The following is a 19,646-nucleotide window of genomic DNA, read 5'->3' as shown; positions in this document are numbered from 1 at the left end:
TTAATGGTATTGCCCAGAAACCAGGAGTCATCTTTGACTTTTTACTTTTCCCTTTCTCCTCCCTCCAAATCTAATTAGTTATTGAGCCCAGAGGATTCTTTGCTAAACAACTCTGCCATCAGGACTCTGATTTCTATTCCCAGAACCTCTAGCCAAATTACCCCACTCCTACCCTCATTATCTCTCCCTTGAACTATTGTTGTAGACTTTTAAATGGTTTTCCTGTGACAGTCTCTGTCCCCCACCTACTCTTCCCTTCCCCCCACTAATCACTGCTACCAAAAATAATCTTAATTCTCTACAGACACGATCTGAACACTCTTCTACTGAAAAGCCGAAGATGTTTCCCCCATGCCTAAGGAGGCAGTAAGGAATGCTAGATGGGTTCAGATTTCATTTCTGACTCTTACTGTGGATTTGGAGTCCAAGGACTTGGGTTCAAATCCTTGTTCTTGGATTTGTTATTTGTGTGATCCTGGAAATTACTTGACCTCTTTTAGTCTCGGTTTCCTCACCTGTAAAATAAGGGGGTTGGACCTTAGATGTTCTTTACAATTCTAAATCTATGACACTATGAAGTTAGTCAACCTCTTTGACCCTCAGTGTCCCTGTATGGAAAAATGGGGATGATATCTGTGGTACCTACCTCACCTGGTTGCTGGGAGGCTTAAAGGAGGCAGTGTATGTAATGCACTTGGCAGACTAGAAAATGATCTTATAAACGTCAGTTATCCTATTGAAATTATTGTGTTTTTATTTTCATTACAGGCTCAAATATGTGACAGTATGGATGGGAATTTCCCACTGTGGAAACTCCTTCACCCATACTGATGGGTAATTAAGACCTATAATTTATAGTTTTAGAGAATTATCTGGTCTATTAAGAGGCTAAGTGACTTGTTCATAGTATGTGTCAGAGGCAAGATTTGAACCCAGGCTTTCCTGACTCCCTCTTTGCTGCAATATATATACATATATGTGTGTGTGTGTATACATATATATATACACACACACATGTATATGTATATATACACATATATACACATACCCACATATACATATATGTATGTACATGTGTATGCGTGTGTGTATGTATACATATGTACATATATGTGTGTATGTGTGTGTGTATATATATGCATGTATATATATATATCCTGCTGTCTCTAATCATCCTTGAGAGAATAAAATAAGATAACTGATTTAAAGTGTTTTGTACATCTGTTACATACCAAGGAAAGTCAAAATTCCTCGGGCTGGCATTCATTCATTGCCTTTCACAGTACACCTCCAACGTACCTTTCTAGTTGATTTATCACATACTACAACCAACTACTGTTTTGCCCATACCCAAAACATACCTTCACTTTTCTCCTGGATTATCCTACCTACTTCTTCTCTACCTGTTGAAATATATCCCATCTAGGATCCCATGATCTGTCCTTCAAGGACCAGCTCAAAGGCTGTTTGGAGCCTTCCCTGATTCCATCAACCACAAGTCATCCGTCTTTCCTCTGTACTGCTCACATTTTGTGCTAGTCACTTTTATTTTGGTAGAATTTTTTAATGTAATCAGGGTTAAGTGACTTGCCCAGGGTCATACAGCTAGTAAGTATTTGAGGCTGGATTTGAACTCAGGTCTACCTGACTCCAGGGCTGGTGCTCTATCCATTGTGCCACCCAGCTGCCCTTGTGCTAGTTAGGTTATATGTTTATCGCCCACTAAGTTATAACCTTGAAGGCAGTGACCTTGTCCTTTTCATCTTCATTTTCTCTTCATTGCCTGCCCCTAGCAGATAACCTGGCCCACTGTAGGCTCTCAATCAGTGTTACTGTTATCTTACGTATTGTTTGTACATAGTTGTTTGCATGTTGACTCCCTCCTTAGATTGTAATCTCCTTGAGGTCAAGGACTGTTTTTGCTTTTTTTTTTTTTTTGCATCCCTAGCGCTTGGCACAGTAACTGGCACAAAATAGGAATGTAATAAATGTTTATTGACTTGACTTGACTAGTATACCATAAAACTTTTACCAGTTAAAATTGGTAGCAGCGAACGATGGTATTGGAGGCAGCTAGGTGGTTCAGTGGATAGAATCTGGACCTAGAATCGTAAGACCTGAGTTCAAATTCAACCTCAGAAACTTACTAGTTGTATGACTTTGGACCAGTCACTTAAGCTCTATTTGCCTCAATCTACTGGAGAAGGAAATGATGAACCATGCCAATATCTTTTTCCCAAGAAAACTCCTTATGGGGTCGCAAAGAGTCTGACACAACTGAATGACTAAACAGCAGCAGAAATGACTAAATTAAAAATTCACTTCATTCTTTAAAAGGAGGGTGTTAGCAATAACACGCATGTCTGTACGTTTGATAGAGCACGGCGGTTGTGAGGCTAAGGACTATCCCCTTATGGGCCATTTGTCTTCATCCTGTCATGGGCAGCAATCATGCAGATGCTTGATACAGATTCCAAGGTGCAAAATGTGGGCATAATGAAGCCTTGCAATCTGTCACAAGTATTAGATAAACTAATTCCAGAGACAAGCATACTTTGGGTTAGCCGTGTCGGATTCGGATTCTGAAGAGAGCATACGGTTAAGAGTAACAGTAGTTCTTCTTTGGGTTTTTACAAGTTTATGGGTTGTGCTATTCATCTAAATTTCTTTAGGTGAAAAATCTGAAGGGGCTTGAATAGTTTTCCTTTTTTTTTTTACTTGTCTACTTAACTCTTGATTTTTCACCTACATTTCATCTAATAAGCAGGATTCACCATAAATCCATTTTCTAAAGCTGATAATTATAATAGATAACAAGACCTTACGGAGAAGTTGTAGAAGTCCTTATAACAAATGCAGCTCGCTGAATATTGTTTCACATTTTTATAAGTATTCAAAGAAATATAATAGGAACTACATATTTCCAGGTTTTAGATCTAAATGCTTACTGTGATGAAAAGGTGTAAATTAAATAATCAGGTTAACATTGATTGATAGGACCTATGTCTGCAAGTTTAAAACAGTCATCACTTTTTTCTTCATAGCCTGGTGATAATTAGCGGGAGACATAGTTATCAACACTTAGCACATAGTCGTGAAGATGTTCGCTGCTTATACAGAACAGATGGAATATCGATGTTGAATCTTCTTATATATTGAATAATATGCTTTGAAATAGTTTTCCAGATGTTTTAGGGCATAATTTACATGTGACAACCCCTCATTGAAAGGATGTGAAATGTCTTCAGCACAGAACAATGCATTAGTGGTTCTTCAGTGGGAGAAGGGGGTATAAATTTTAAACAGAAACAAAACCAAAGGGAAACATTCATTTATATTGTAGGAGGATGGCATATTAAAGTGATAAGGAGATTAAAATAAGAAGATCCATGCTTGAATCCGGGCACTGCCACTTATAATTTATACAACCTTGATTAAATTACATCACCTCTACTGGTCTCAGTTTCATCATTAGAAAAATGAAAGAATTAGAGTAGATATTTTCTAAAGTCAGAGGGGATGCTAATTCTTTTGCTCTACCTCAAACCCTGCTCTAGCTTCCTATAAGATACAATGCGCAGATCTTTAAGAAGCAGAGGGCGTTAGTGGAAAGTGCTCTTGACTTGAAATCAGGAGAAGCCTTGTCTGACAAGTCATTTAACCTCTCTGAGACTCAGTTTCCTTGTCTATAAAATGCGGATGATAATACCTGTAGTACTCAGCAGAGTTAGAGACTACCATAGACATAATAAGGTTGTCGTCTAGAGCTCATGCAAGAGGAAGTCAATATTTAAATTTTCAGTGTGAGCATTTACATCTTCAAAATTGACAAATACTGTAAATCAGGGATTGAGTTATTGTTTTTTAATTGTTTAGAATTTAGAAAGTGATGGAGAAAATGCTAATAATTCAAATTAAACTCTACAGTTTGTTATACCTTTAAGGACAGCTAGGTGGCGCACTGACTACAGCTCCAGGCCTGTATTTCGGAAGACCTGAATTCAAATTCAGCCTCAGACACTTATTAGCTGTGTGACCCGGGGCAAGTCACTTAACCCTGTTTGCCTCAGTTTTCTCATCTGTAAAATGAGCTGGAGAAGGAAATGGCAAACCACTCTAGTAACTTTGCCAAGAAAACCCCAAAAAGAGTTCACAGAGAGTCAGACATGACTGAATACGACTAAACAACAACAGAATGCAATTTCAGAGAGCTGATGGTTAAACATTTACCAGCACACCCTTGGATGTAAAGCATTTTGGGAATCTTTAAAGCATTATATGCTACCTCTTTAAAATAAAAGCCTATCCATTGCCAGCAGAAATCTCATTTAAATTCATTGAAAGTTTCATCTTTCCTCTGTGGTTTATTTGAACAGTTTTATATTAGGGTTCCAATATTAGATCTATTTGCATTTTTTTTCATTTTCAGACTCCCTCCTGCTAAGTTAAAGTTACACTCTGTAACTTATATCTGTTTTTCATTCTACTCATCTCTAGGTTGATGGTCAAAGCTGATTGCTTAGCCTGGGACAGTTCTTCCATGAACACTCATTAAAAATTAGGGACTGGACCTGTCATTGATTTGGTATAGGGAACTCCCTCTATTGGGGCAGGAGACCACTTTCTTTGCATATTATAGTCTTTGAGACTTGCCTAGAGCTCAGAGACATTAAGTGATTTGGATCAGTGTGTGTCCAAGGTGAAACTTGAACCCAGGTGGTTGTTTCTAGCTCTCAATCCATTCACAGTGCCATGCTGCTTCTCCTTGGCCATAGGCATTCATCTATAAATGAATTACATAACACATTCACGGGGATCCACTGGATTTTCTTCTGAGGTTAAGTATCAGTTTATACTGCGGGTGTGGTAAAGCATTGCTTAGATTTTTGAGCCCTTTCGAGCCTCAAACAATATTTCCAAGAACACAGATCTTCTGAAACTCAAAAATATTGAATTCTTCTGTCCATACTCAGATATGAGAATGACTAGATTTGACTCATACCCCTAGAATAAGGACCAATAACTTTCTAACCCCAAAGGCAAAAACATTTTAATAGAAATTCTTCCATCTCTAGCACATGACATCTATGATTCATTTTGGGATGGAGAAATGAGAAAATGATTAGAGACCATGGATGAGTAACTTCCCATTCCCATTCATATATTTAGAGCTATTAAAGATCTTTGACATCATCTATTCGAACCTCTTTATCTTTTTTTTGGGAGGGGGGAAGGCAGGGCAATTGGGGTTAAGTGACTTGCCCAAGGTCACACAGCTAGTATGTCAAGTGTCTGAGGCTGGATTTGAAAACCTCTTTATCTTAAAGAAATGAATGAAACCCAGAGAAGTGAATTTATCTACAGTCTCACAGGATGGAAGCAACAGTTGGAATTTGAATTAATATCCTCTGATTCTAAAACTAGTTCTCTTTCCTCTACCATCTCCCCTGTCTCTAGAAGATAATATTATCTGTACATATCAATAAATACTAATACACATATGTATATATGCCCCTCCTGTTAATTTTTAAAGTGTTCCAAGAACATGTCATTGAAACTCATAAGAAGAAAAACAATAATGGTAGCTCCTATTTTAGTAAGTTTCCTTACAACAATCCTTAGAGATAGGCAGAATGACCATAAGTAGGGATGTACTGGTAAATGTTTAACAACTGGCTCTCCAGAAAAAAAAGATACATATATATGTATATATGCATGACATATCTTTGTGTTTGAGATGGATGATTAACATTTTCTCCATCACTTTCTTATGTCTAGACTCTAGACAATCAATAAAACAATAAATGAAGCCCAGAATTGTAATTTTTGCCAATTTCCAAAGTGTACATACTCATACTGAAAATTTAACAATCAGCTCTTAGGAGGAAATAGGATCTGACTCCAACACGCTCCTGTGAGCTGATGAAGTTCTGGCAGATCTTATAGCAGGGACTTATGTGCTGTTGGATTTGTGTGATAAATATATTTTTAATCAGCAAAGATCTGCATTCTTTTCCTCTTACTTACCCCCACCCTCTAACTGAGGAAGAAAACCAAAATCTAGTTACAAGCATGTATAGCTTATTAAAAAATAACCCAAACACATCTGTACTTTGCCAAACATATAAAAAAAGTCTCATTCTGAATCCTTTACTCTCTGTCAGGAGGTGAGTGGCATTTCACCATTAGTCCTCTGGAATCATGCTTGGTCATTACTCAGGTCAGAATCCTTAAATCTTTCCAGGTTGTTTGTCTTTACACTATTGTCATTGTATAAATTGTTCTCCTTGTTCTGCTCACTGCACTCTGCACCAGTTCATACAAATCTTCCCAGATTTCTCTGAAACTATCCCTAGTCGTTTTTATAGTACAGTAGTAAAGCATAGCTTGTTCAACTATCCTTCAATTGATGGGCAACCCTTCAGTTTCCAACGTTTGTCACCACAAAAAGAGCTATAAATATTTGTTTTTACTTGCTTAGAGGGTTTTTTGTTTGTTTGTTTGCTTAGGACTAATCTTCTTTTGTTGTTGTTCAGTTGTGTCCTATTTGTTAAGACCCCATTTGGGGTTTTCTTGGCAAAGATACTGTAGTGCTTTGCCATTTTCTTCCCCAGCTAATTTTACAAATGAGGAAACTGAGACAAACAGGGTTAAGTGACTTGCCCAGGGTCACACAGTCAGTACCTGAGGCCAGATTTGAACTCAAGAAAGTGAATCTTCTTGACTCCAGGCCGGGTCCTCTATCCACGGCATTGCCTAGCTGCCCTGGACTAATCTTGTACCCTCCTTTAATTACCCCTTTTCTAGACGTAGAGTCACAAGACCTAGGTCTCAATATTGTCTCTGTTACTTAGCCAGTTTGGTGACATTGGGAAAGTTACAAAACCTCTCTGGGCTTAATTCCTTCATCTGCAAAATGAGAAAGTTGGACTATATGCTCTCCAAGTCTCTTCTAGCTCTGAATTTGATTCTCTTATTAATAATAATCAGATGTATTGTTTCTTACATAACCAGGGGTTGGCTGCATTTTTAAACTCCTAGTATTACGCCTGGGGGAAAAAATGCCTTCCTTCTCAGGTTACTGATAAGCATCCCTTAAAGTCTTATCATTTCATCCACTGTCCCAATTAATAGACATGCATAAGTGCCATCTCTATTCAAGATTTATTATCCACAAAGCTTAAGCTTGTGGATTTTTTTAATAAGTTATACATACTTGTAACTAGATTTTGGTTTTCTTCCTCAGTTAGAGGGTGGGGGTAAGTAAGAGGAAAAGAAGGCAGATCTTTGCTGATTAAAAAAATGATTAAAAATATATTTATCACATAAATCCAATGGCACATAAGTCCCTGCTATGAGATCTGTCAGAACTTCACTAAGGCATACAAAGATGATAATAAAACATAGATAGCGTTTTCATTGGTTACTAAAATATTTTACTGCTTTAGGACAACATATATGAAAGGTATACATACAAATATATGGAAAATGACCCAGGGTAATTTGGGGGGAAGTCACTGGGAGTTGAGATGTTAGAGTGGCTCTTAAGCTGAGCTTTGAAGATACAATCAGAGATTCGGAGAGTGAACTTTGAGGACAATCAGAGATTCCGAGAGACATATATAATGGGGAAGTGTATTCCAGGCATGAAGGACAGCCTATACAAAGTCACGGAGGTGGACGATGATGTTATTGTAGGAGAGAAATAGCAAGAAGACTGGTGGGGCTGGAACATAGAGTGTGTGAAGAATATCAATACGTAGTAAGGCTAGAAAGGTAGATTGGAGCCAGCTTGTAAAGGGCTTTATGTGCCAGAGAAAGGAGTTTGTATCTTATTTTTGAGATCCAGAGCCAATGCCGTTTACTGAACAGGGGAATGACATGATCAGACCTGTGTTTTAGAAATAATACTTTTATACCTGAGTGGAAAATAGATTAGAGAGAGACTTGAGGTGGACAAATTAGGAGACTCTTCAGATAGTCCAGGTGAGAGCTGATGAAACCCTCAACTAGGGAATGAGATTCCATTGATTTGGATATTTGGTTAATTTTTTTTAACTTGCTAAATGTTTTTTTCATTACAAAGTTCAATATACTATGTTAGGTATGGAAAACATACATTTTAAGTCTTGAGGCAGAGAAAGCTAAGATGTTTGATAAGATCAAGTTTCCATGGCTTTATCATAGATAAAATTATAGAAGAGGACAAAGTGCTGGGGAGGGTCCCATAATTATTCCATATTTCCTCTAAATTAACACAGTGCCTTTAAGACACACTTTGTGTCTCGACAGAGTGGAACACTGAGAAAACCAACAAGATGAAGTTTGACGAGAATACGTAGGAACTCCTGAATTTTGTTTCAAAAACTGAGTTATTGAAGTATAGGTTGGGGGATCTGACTTCAAAATCGTGTGAAAAAGACCTTGGGATTTCAGTTAGCCAAGGCTTAATGTGATTCATCACTGCAGTATGATGATCGAAGAAACTAATAACATCTTAGGCTGCATTACCAGAAATGGAGTTTACATCATAACAAGCAATAGTCCCTTCTATTCTAGTCTACCCGGGCAGATCCAGCCCACACTCTGTGTGTGCCTATGGTCCAGAACAGATCTGGAACATTCCATTTAAGTTGTGGTAATACAGATCAAGAATGACATCGAAAACCTGGAATGAGTCCAAATGAGAATGGTGAGACATCTAAATGAGACGTCTAAAAAGTATGGTGCATGAGGGAAGGGAAAGAGGGAGAAGGGAGATGAATAATAACAATAAACTACATAAATGATAAAGCACCTACTATGTACCAGGCTCTGTGCTAAGTACATTTTTACAAATGTTATATCATTTCACCCTCACAACAGCCCTTCAAAGTTGGTGTTATTATGACCCTCATTTTACAGTTGAGGAAAGAGGCAAATAGAGGTTAAGTGACTTGCCCAGGGTCAAATAGCTAGTAAGTAGCAGAGGCCAGATTTGAACTCGGGTCTTTCTGACACCAGGCCCAGCACTCTATCCACTGTGCCACCAACTGCTTGAAGGAATGAGACATCATGAAGAACAGTGATAGGAATTGAGGATGCTTAACTTAGAGCAGTAATTCTCAAAGTATGGTCTAGGGGCCCCCCAGAAGTCCCCAAGATCCTTTCAGGGGATCCCTGAGGTCAAAATTATTTTGATAATGCTACAGAGACTTTTTTTCATTTCTAATACATTAAATCTCAAAAGATAAAACCTGTGGAAACAAAAGCTGTTTGGGTACTCAGTAATTTTTAGAATGCACAGGGGTCTGGAATCCAAAGCATTTGAAAACCACTAGCTTAGAGAAAAAGTAAAGCCATACTTCACTCTTGGAAGCTGCATCATTATTCCTGGGTTCTAACTCCTATTTATTTTCTGTTCCTCTTGATTGTTTTCAGGGTCATTTCCCCCCAAAGGTTTATCCTCTATCCCTCTAAGAACATAGACCTAGTTTTTCACATGTGTGTGTCATTGCTCTGTATTGCTAAGTAGATGAATAAATAAATTATATGCCATCTCACACCAGTTACATCTTCAGAAAACAGTTTAAGCGAAACAAAAGTTACTAAAAATGGCTACTGCAGGACTGTATTTTGCCTAAAACCACATTAGAATAACCACCCTGGAATTTCGTAAACAAAAAATTATTACTTTTTCACTTGTACATGTATTTCTACTTAAAATTAACGACTTGTGAATAATATTTCAAATAAATTAAATGAGCCACGTCAAAGAGTGTCATTAGCAGGTTTAATTATGTGAGTTTTTTTAATTAAGGATGTTTTACATTGCTTTAAAGCAGCAGTTGGTTATTTACCCCTCTCAATAGTTTCGAGTTTGCTCTAACCAGATGCTACACTTATTATCTGAATGAAAATAGATGCAAGTTACATCTTGGGTCAGAGTTGCAGCTGATTCCATTTGTATTCATTCTTAAACCCCTCATCAACAAGGCTAGCATCTGTTGGAAAGAAAAACTCCCCTGCTTCCAGTCGCCTGTTTCATGATGATTTCCTTGGCTTGTGTCTGGCACTGCCATGTTAGCCTAGATCAAATATGAGGCTATCTCCTTTTTATTATTATTATTAGCAAAATGGCACCGCTGTGATCTCTCGATTCCACTCAGTCACAGCATGCCTCATTTTACAAGCAGTTAAAAATCTGAAATAGAAGAGGGCTCGGGATATGCTAAAGAAAGTATTTCAAACTGTCTCTTCAGCTTCACTTCTGTTCCTATACGGTGGAGGGGATACATGATAGATGTACAGTGGAAGACTGATTTGCCGGGTTGGGTTCATTTTCTTCAAAATACTATTTAGTACCAAACAGAGCTCCAAGTGCCTTTTCTTCTTTCAGTATGTCTGATTTCTGCTCTTTCTTCTGCATCTGGTACAGGTAAAAAAAATATGAACTGGGGGTGGGGTGGCACAGTGACAGTATCATGAAGGTTTGTTAGTACAATTTAAGAAGTGTTTGGGGGGGGTGGTTTAAGATCTTTCTATATATATCATTCATAGTGCCTGGCACATAGAACATACTTAACATATGCTTGCTAACTTGAGTTGAAATGTCATCACTTTCCAAGAATCCAGATGCTCTCTTCTATTTAAAACATTTCATGGTGTCATTTGCTCTTGTTTCTCTCTCTAGAAAATGTTTTCAGACTGCACATTTTTATTTAGAAGACAGCACATCACCTCGAGTCATTTCTACACCCCCAACACCCATCTTTCCTATTTCAGGTAATTCTTTTGAATTATTGTGTGAGTTATTATTAGATGCCGAAAGAAAAGTACAGTAACGAATGCTTTGTGGTTATTGTGTCCTACTGTGATCTTTCCTTACATTGTGAATATGTATGCTCCCCCAAAGGTCAGTTCCAGATTTATATTATTTTTTTAGCCATAAAATATAGCCAGCACTTCATGGTGACTGTCATCAGCATACATTTATATCACCTGCCTCATTTTAAAAAAAAAATTACTACAGTAATATAAGAGGAAACTAAATAATGAAAAGAATTGGTCATGTTAAACCAACAGTAATTATTATGGATAGGAGGTGATTATAAGAACAATAAAGGTCATTTTCTTTTCTGGTCACCAGTTTATTTTTCTGGGAGTGTCTTCTTAACTCCATTTAAGAAGACACCATCACGAAAATGTCTCAACAGTTTGAAGACTTTAAAAGTTCAGAGATGGGGAGTATGTTGCTTGTTAATATTAAAACTTAACTTTTATAAAAACTTTTAAAATTCACACAAGGCCCTATGTAGTCAGCAGGTACAATATCTTAATTTAAAAGATTGAGAGGGAAGGGAAATGGAGGAAGGGAATATGGAAAGGCATATGGATGGTCTTTAAAAACCAAGGGGGAAAAGTACATCATTTTTCTAAAGTGTTGATTTTATTGAAACTTCTTTGTGTGACATGGAAATCATTTTGTCCCAGAACATAGCCATATTGTTATGCAAAATCTCAGTGCCTAAGGGATGGGGATGAGAGAAAGCACCATTCTTTTTCTAATTTTTTAATTGTTCTAATTTTCCTTGTTTTTTGCTACCCAGCAAAGGAGCAAATGGCAATGCCCAGTTCTTTGTTAATTCTTTCTCTCTTAGCACTTTTCAGCCTGCTTTTTTGTTGGCTTACTGAAGTACCTGATGCACATTTTTCTAAAGCAATTGCATGTAAAGATGTTCAGAATTAAGCTTCAGCCAGCTCTCATTTGTCTTATCTGTGGCTATACAGGGCATTTTAAAAAAATCATTGGACCGCATCCCTACTCTGCCAGCACATCTCCTTCTCCTGTTTAATCGACATAGGCTTAAAAAATGCAGACTAATTATAACCTTACACTAAGTAAAACATGCTTTGGTTATTGGAAACAATCTCATTTTCAAGGTATGTAATGAAGATGACCCAGGTTCTCAGGACATTCTCTGGGAAGTTCCATTGAAGTCACTAACTATCCCCTGTGAAGAGGAAGGTTAGGGAGATGTAGATGGCCCAGACTTTGAAAGGATTGTCTTCTTTACTTGTACCAGAAGAGATTTCTTGTGGCTCATATGGAAATTAAAAATAGTTTCAGAAGAGAGTTGTACCTGACATTATTCAGGGACAGTTCATCCTTACACTTAATCAAACTCAAAATTAGGAGCCATTCCTAGACATCTAGCTCCATGTGAGTTTTCATAAGAATATAGTTGATTTTGAGCTACTTTTCTCCCCAGGTCATTTATGTGTGTGTATTAGTACTGTCCAGGTGTTGTTCATCCTGCCATGTACATTTTCTGTAGCACATCTTACCTATACAAGGAGATAAGACAAAAAAGATCTAGAAGTTGGGGAGGAATAACAAACCACCACAACAATAACAATATTAATCACCATTCTCACCTCTGAGAAATCAGTCAGTGGGAACATTCCTATAGTGTAATGGTCTTTAAGCTCAAAACAGTTGATTTAAGCAGTTTAAAAACACTGTAAAACTTTCTCATAGTTGGGATGATGGAAAATTAAAAACAACTTTTCAGAGTATTTTGGACACGTGGTCTAATATAAACTTAAATTGTCCTACTTTCTACTGCTTTGGTTTTCTCATATTTCTAACAGGAGCTTCTGTGTAATTCAACTAAGAATCTCATATTGTCCCATTCACTACAGACCTATACCGGGAATTTCTATACTAGTGTATCAAAATTGGTAATACTATCTGAATTCTAAATTAAGTTGACATATAGCAGTTAATCTTATTAACATATAAGAAAGTCATTTTAGCTCAGGAGAAATATTTGAAAAGTGCAATGAATAGAAAGAGTTGAGATTATCATTGAAATTCTTATATAAACTAAATCTTTCCAGTGATCAGGATGGCTATAGAAGTCAGATGTTTTGAGGAACCTTCAATAGGCCATGTGGGAATCCCCAGTAAAGCCTTACTCCAACGCCTAATCGTGGCACCATGTAGTTACTATTGGGTTTTTTAAGTATAAGTGCAAGAGTAGCACAAGATATACGAAGTCCTACCAAGCTGGGAAGGCTTTGAGTTATGGAGCCTACAAAAGAGGGTGTCTTACCAAAAACCAGACCACTTAATTACAGAAAGTCTTGCTTTTTACCAGAAAATTGGTCACCACATTATTCATTCTTTTAGCCAAAGCAGCTCACAAAGACATTTTACTAAGTGATGGAGAAGAGAAAGTGCCCACTCTGATGAAATCACAGATCTTTAAAATATCGACATACCGTATGCAAAACATTTTTAAGGGTTTTGGGGGATTTTTTTGGACTGGACCTCCTTCAGGAACTCTTCGTGGGGAAACACCACCAGTGCAGACTGTCACCTACCCTACAACTTAATTGTGTTGAAGAGCTGCCTGAGGACACCAAGAGGTTAAATAATTTGCCTGGGATAGCAGGATTCAAACTTAGGTGTTTCTGATTCTGGAACCAACTCTTAATAATTATAATAATTAATAGCTGACATTTATGTGGTACATACAATATGTCAGGGACTGTGCTAAGCATTTTATAGTTAATTATCTCATTTGATACTCATAACAACACTGGGAGGTAGGCTTATTATTATCATCCCCATTTTACAGATGAAGAAACTGAAACAAATAGAGGTTAATTGACTTGCCCAGGGTCACACAGGTCAAATTTGAAGTCAGGTTTTCTTAACTCCAGGCCCAACACTCTTATCTATTCCTGTACTGTGCTCCTGGGTACAACATAGCTATCGCTTATTTCTGCTGGGGGCAAATCAATGTGGCACTGTGGAAACAACTTTACTGTGCTGGTATTATTAATATATTAGTATATTAATCATAGAATCACAATATTAGAACTAGAGGCAAGATCTTTGTTATCAGTCCAAGTACCTTATTTTACATAATGAGGACAATAAGCCCAGAAAATGTTAATTGGGTTGCCCAAGGTCATTCAACTTAGCTAGTGACAAGAGACAGGGCTCTAATTAGAGTCCCTGCCCCCCTACACACAATGTTTTGTGTATGTTTGCGTATGTACACGTATGCACATATATGTATTATGAATCTACACCAACCTGTATAGATAGATATTGTGGCTCAAAACTAGACACAGAGTAATAATCATAATTCACGTGTTATTCCCCTTTATTATTTAGAAAGTGCCAAAATAATACCTATCTTAAGCTTGGGGAAGTGAGTCTCAGAGAGATTAAATGATGGAACTACAATCAGAATGTGGGCTCAATCCCCATGACTTCTGACCCCAAGACTTCTTTCAACCACATTCCATTGGCTGTTAATATCTACATTGTCTAATGTCTACAGCATGGAAGAGTAGTTAGTAAATTTACGAATCAGGATTCTATTATAAAGTATAATCATGTGGTTCCTTTGGACCACATAAATGCATCGACTAGACTCCTAAGCAGTTAGGCCATGCAGTAGATGGAAATCTGGGCCTGGAGTCAGGAAGACATGAGATCAAATCTAGCCTGAGACAGCACTAGCTGTGTGATCCTGGGCAAATCGCTTAACCTCTGTCTGCCTCAGTTTCCTTAAATCTAAAATGGAAATAAAAATAGCACTTGTTTCCTAGGTTTGTCATAAGAATGAAGTGAGATAATACTTATAAAGTACTTAGCACTGTGCCAGGCACATGGCAGGTACTTAATAAATGTTTGTTCTTCCTCCTTCCTTCTGTGAAATGTGAAGATTTACCAAATTCAAACATAATTGTGAAAATTAAAATTTATTTTCATTTACTTGTGAACCCTGATAGTTTTAAGATTATCATGAATAATCACTTTATAAATTGATACATAAATATTTATAAATTTAATTGTTCTTTCCAACTAAAGACACGAGTATGTTTAAAGTTTAGTTATAATATAAATTTTCATAAATATGTTTGTATTTGCATATGTATATAGGGAGAGTTGTTTAACATGAAGGTTCTTAAACCTTTTGTTGTATCACATAACACCCTGTTGGCAGTCTGGTGAGGCCTACAGACCTCTTCTCATAATAATGCTTTTAAATGCTCAAAATAAAATAAATAGGATTACAAACAGAACCAATTATATTGAAATATAGTTATCAAAATGTTAAAAAAAAGTCCAAGGAACCCAGGTGAAGAACCTTTTGTTTAAGAGAACATTAATTTAGACATTGAAGGGATGTTAAAGGCCATCCAGTCTAATTCCTTTCTTTTACAGATAGGGAAACAAGACCCAGGAAGGTAAAATTGAATGTCCGAGTTCAAAGAAACAGAGACAGGCTTTCAAACTATATCCTCTGATAATAAATCAGGAGACTTCCCACTACACCAAACTACCTACCTTGAGATAGGTCATAGGATAATAACATCAGTTCATAAATTGAGAGATTGAAGAAAACTTAGAGGTTGTTTAAGCTCACCTCCTCATTTTAAAGGGCCACTGAGGTTAACCAATTTGCCTCTGATCTCACAGGCTGTAAGTGGCAAATCCAACATTCCAGCCCACAGATCCCAAATCCAATATTCTTTGCATTGAAACAAACTACTTTTTTGTAGTAGATTTGTTAGATCTTTTCATAGAATCATCAGTTTTGTGTCAAAATACGTTTTGCACATAGTAGGAAATGTTTATTGGATCGAATTGAATTAAATTGACAAAAACCTCAGTGACTTAGGGACCTTCTACATTATTTGAATCCACATTTAGCTTATCACTGAGTCCTCTGACATTCAAAAGGAAATGAGTGTTCTTTCAGTGACTGAGCTTTTACCTAAAAATGAATTTAGAAAAGGAAAAGGTCTCACAGCCTTTCCATCCCTCTAGCAAGCAGGCAAACCAATAAAATAACTGGAAGTAATATATGGGTGAGAGATGGTCTGTTTACAAAAAAATGGAAGATGTGATTCTAAAAGCCTTCATTTCTTCAGGGATCTTTACTAAAAGGACTTATGATTTAGGTGTGACTGGTTATTACTGTTTTCCTATTTAATTATAAAACATATTTCTTGGCAGAATCTTTCTGTAAGGTGTGAAAGTAGAATTACACATTTGTGTAGTTTTGCTTAAGCTTGACTGGGTAATTCAATTTTAGTATTCACGTCCACTCATCTAAGAGAGAGAACAGATGGATCCTGATTAAAAGAAATCAACAAATTCTTGGTAACTGAAGCTTAAAAATATTAGATGGCCTAAATGCTGAACATCTGTTGATGTAAATAACTGTTTCTGGTGAAATGTGTTTGATGTTTCCTTGTCGGAGACATCACTTGTGAAATCGCATACTGTGAAATTGTAATATGTTTAATCTAAGAAAGGCACTCCAGAAGGGGGAAAAAACACACAGAGCTAGTTAAAATAATTTGGCCCCTTCACAATTAATTAACAGATCAAATGACTTTGTTTACATGGCATATTTTCAACTTAGAATTCTCGGAATTTTACAGATTAAAAGTCCCAAAGGTTTTTGACATTTTCCTTAATGAATATTCTGCACACAAATGTTTTCCAGTATTTATGTAGAGAAGGAAAGAAATGTTCTCAAATATAAACAGCAATCAGAATATTTGGCTACCAGACATTAAATTCTGCAATTCTGTAAGAGTTGTATTTTTCTATAAATGGTGACTATTCTGTTTAATGCAGGTTAAAATTTTATTTCTGAATAAAATCTTTTTGGAATTATGCAAGGATTTCCCACCAGAATTATAGGAAAACTGCTATGAAATATCCTTCTGCACTAAAGATTAAAAATGTAAATTTTGGTGATATTTATAACTTGGGCTACAAGTGTGGAGTGTTTCTCTCTTTAGAACATGCTACTGGGAGAGAAATTACTATACCCATCAGATTTCTGAAATTCTGGGATCATGTTTGTAGCAGATATGGAAGAAAACAATCTTGCTTTTGGCCTAGTGTTTCATTAGACATTAGAATTCTCTGAGAAGGACAATCATCATAAAATGAAAATCAAGACATTATTTTAGGGGAAAAAATAATGTTACTGAAAATGAGTGAAGATGCTTTATACATTATATAGATATGCATCTAAATATTTACTCTTTGTTGTCCTTCCCAAATTACTCATTTTTTGTCCTTCAACCTTATAGATGATGTTGGAGCAATTCCTATAAAACACTTTCCAAAGCATGTTGCAGATTTACATGCAAGTAATGGGTTTACTGAAGAATTCGAGGTATGTTTTCTGTGTATGTCTTCTTAAAATGTGTTGTAAGAAATGAGACCTATAAAAGAGACTGCATTTAACTGCATCTTGCTATAGAGATATCAGAAGCATTTTGATTCTAGGGAAGCTAATAGATTTAAAATTTACTAAGCCATCCAAGGTATGTGCTGCTCATATTAACATAGAATAAAGTGTCCAAAGATTGGGGGGGGGGGGTTGGTTTGGGTTTTGGTGGGTTTTGTTTGTTTGTATGTTTGAGCCAATGAGAGCTAATTTCAAAAGCAAACCCTAGAGGGGGAAGTTGAAAGCAGGCAAATTGTTGTAACTTAACTACTAGAAATTTTAACAGATAGATTGTCCTCTTCCATAAAATCAGGATCTGTGGTGTTCTCTGGTTTTTATGAATTCTGTCAGTAAGTTCTTGTTAATTTGTTTTCTTTTTAATTTCCCAAGATAATAAAATTTTTGAAAGTCACTAAATATCAGGGTTTTACCCTATTTACATGTCCTTACACTAATTTCATCATTTTGACTCTGGATCAGTCTTCTCTTATGAGATAAAATCATGGATCATCTCGAAGAAAAAAACAATTTCAAAATTGAACATTATAACCAGTAAAGATTATCCTAAGTTTATTTCGTTCATGTAATTACATAAAAATAACAATAGCTGACATCTATATAGCACTTTAAGGTTATCAAAGTGAACTTGTATACCTTCTCTCATTTGATCTTTACAACAATGTGAATATTATTAATACCATTTTACAGATAAGAAAACCCATTGTCGTATTTGCTAGGCCAGGTCTCTTCTGACTCCAAATCTAGCACTTACTCCATTTCGATTATCAGCAGAATACTGAAAAGGTTTCCTATTCATTGAACCACTACAAGTGGTCTTTTTAATGCTAACTTTTGGGTCTAAACTCTTATCCCCTCCATCCCTGAGCAATATCCACACCGTCTCCAGACCAATGCCAGGTAATTACCACCAAGAGAATTCCGGCAGCCATCCACATGGAGTGTACATTTTAGCTTGGATTTTGGTTGAGGAGTAGGCATAGAGAGAAGCATCATGGGCTAGAAATCTTAAAGAATCACTTCAGATGCAAATAGTTGTGTGTGCTTTTCCTCATTCATTGAATGAAAAACAGTGAGTCCACTTAATCCTGACAATAAATTTTAAATTGTAATTATACAACAGGGAGTGTCTGAGAAGAATGAGGTGTGGGAAAGCCCTCAGAAAAAAGAGAATAATTTATATTTTGCACTCATAATATTTAAAAATTTCAAATTATCAACCAAATTCTCCCATGGTAGATCATTTCCTTTTTGCAAGCTAGGCCTATATAAGCCCTTTCCTTAAATAATTATTGCAGTATTCTAAAAGTTGTTCTGCTAGTACATAAATGTTAGTGAAAAAACAGAAAAGCCCAAGATTGTACTAAGTCATGGGGAGAAGACACCCAAATTTATATTAATGATATGTCTGTTCATCATCTGTTATGGCCTACACATAAAAAGTACAATGTTTACAAAGGAAAATTATCAGACAAGATTTGCCCAAGGGGTAGATAAACATAGGATTCAAGGCTTATGCAGCAACAAAGGCATTTTTTAATCTGTTCATTTATAAAGAATTGAATTGATAAAGTAACTTCACTTTCAAGTCAATTTTTAAAAATGTATGTCATTGTTTTAACACTAATTTAAAAACCTTTTATTAATTAATGATAAACTTATTCATAACTGTAGTTATTTAATTGTTTTGTCTAATTTTATTGTTTTTAAGCCCCAAATAAGGATTTTTCTCCACACCTGGGCAAGTCTGTTTATTTTCTGATGGATAAAGTCCTTTATAAATGAGGCAAATCCTACATTTGGGCCTTACTACTTTTATTTTTAAAGAAACATAATCATTTTGCCTATAAATGATCACTATAATGCAAAGTGATGACTAGAAGTTATATCTAGATCATCTTTGAAAAAATACATGTTCTGATATGTAGGAAAAAGACTAGGAATAGGAATATATACATGTCTGTCTATATATTTACATGCCTATATACATATATACACATGTGCATGTTTATGTGTTAATAAATATATGTATATAGAGACATAGATAATATAGCTGCACCCTATACTTAGCACAGTGCAGAGTACTTGGCACAGTGCCTGGCACATACTTAGTGCTGTATAAATGTTAGCTGTTATACTCCAAATCACACCATTTCAGAGTTGGGAGGACCTTACAGACCATCTAATTCAATCCTTAGCTAAATTTAAGAATCTCCTTGATATCATATGTGACAAGTGTTCCTCCAGCCTTAAAGCTTGAAGATTTCCTCTGATGGGGAACTCACTGCCTCCTGAAAGAAAGAGACCTTTCCATTGTTCATAGCTTCAATGTTTTAGTATTCTCCCTACATCAAGACTTCACTTTAATTT

The 19,646-nt window shown here is 36.2% G+C and overlaps 1 protein-coding gene across 4 annotated transcripts in view; it reads left to right on the top strand.

The window, feature by feature from the left end:
* PTPRZ1 (protein tyrosine phosphatase receptor type Z1) overlaps window positions 1-19,646 on the top strand; it is a 251,840-nt gene that overhangs the window by 198,068 nt on the left and 34,126 nt on the right. For all 4 annotated transcript variants that reach the window (XM_036759574.1, XM_036759573.1, XM_036759577.1 and 1 more), the window contains exons 14-15: window positions 10,673-10,764; window positions 17,119-17,204. In XM_036759574.1, the coding sequence (XP_036615469.1) occupies window positions 10,673-10,764; window positions 17,119-17,204 (178 nt within the window). The remainder of the gene's footprint in view (window positions 1-10,672; window positions 10,765-17,118; window positions 17,205-19,646) is intronic.

Source organism: Trichosurus vulpecula, chromosome 5 (genome assembly GCF_011100635.1).
Source record: "Trichosurus vulpecula isolate mTriVul1 chromosome 5, mTriVul1.pri, whole genome shotgun sequence".
Classification (NCBI taxonomy): Eukaryota; Metazoa; Chordata; class Mammalia; order Diprotodontia; family Phalangeridae; genus Trichosurus; species Trichosurus vulpecula.
This window is presented reverse-complemented; position numbering and strand designations above follow the sequence as displayed.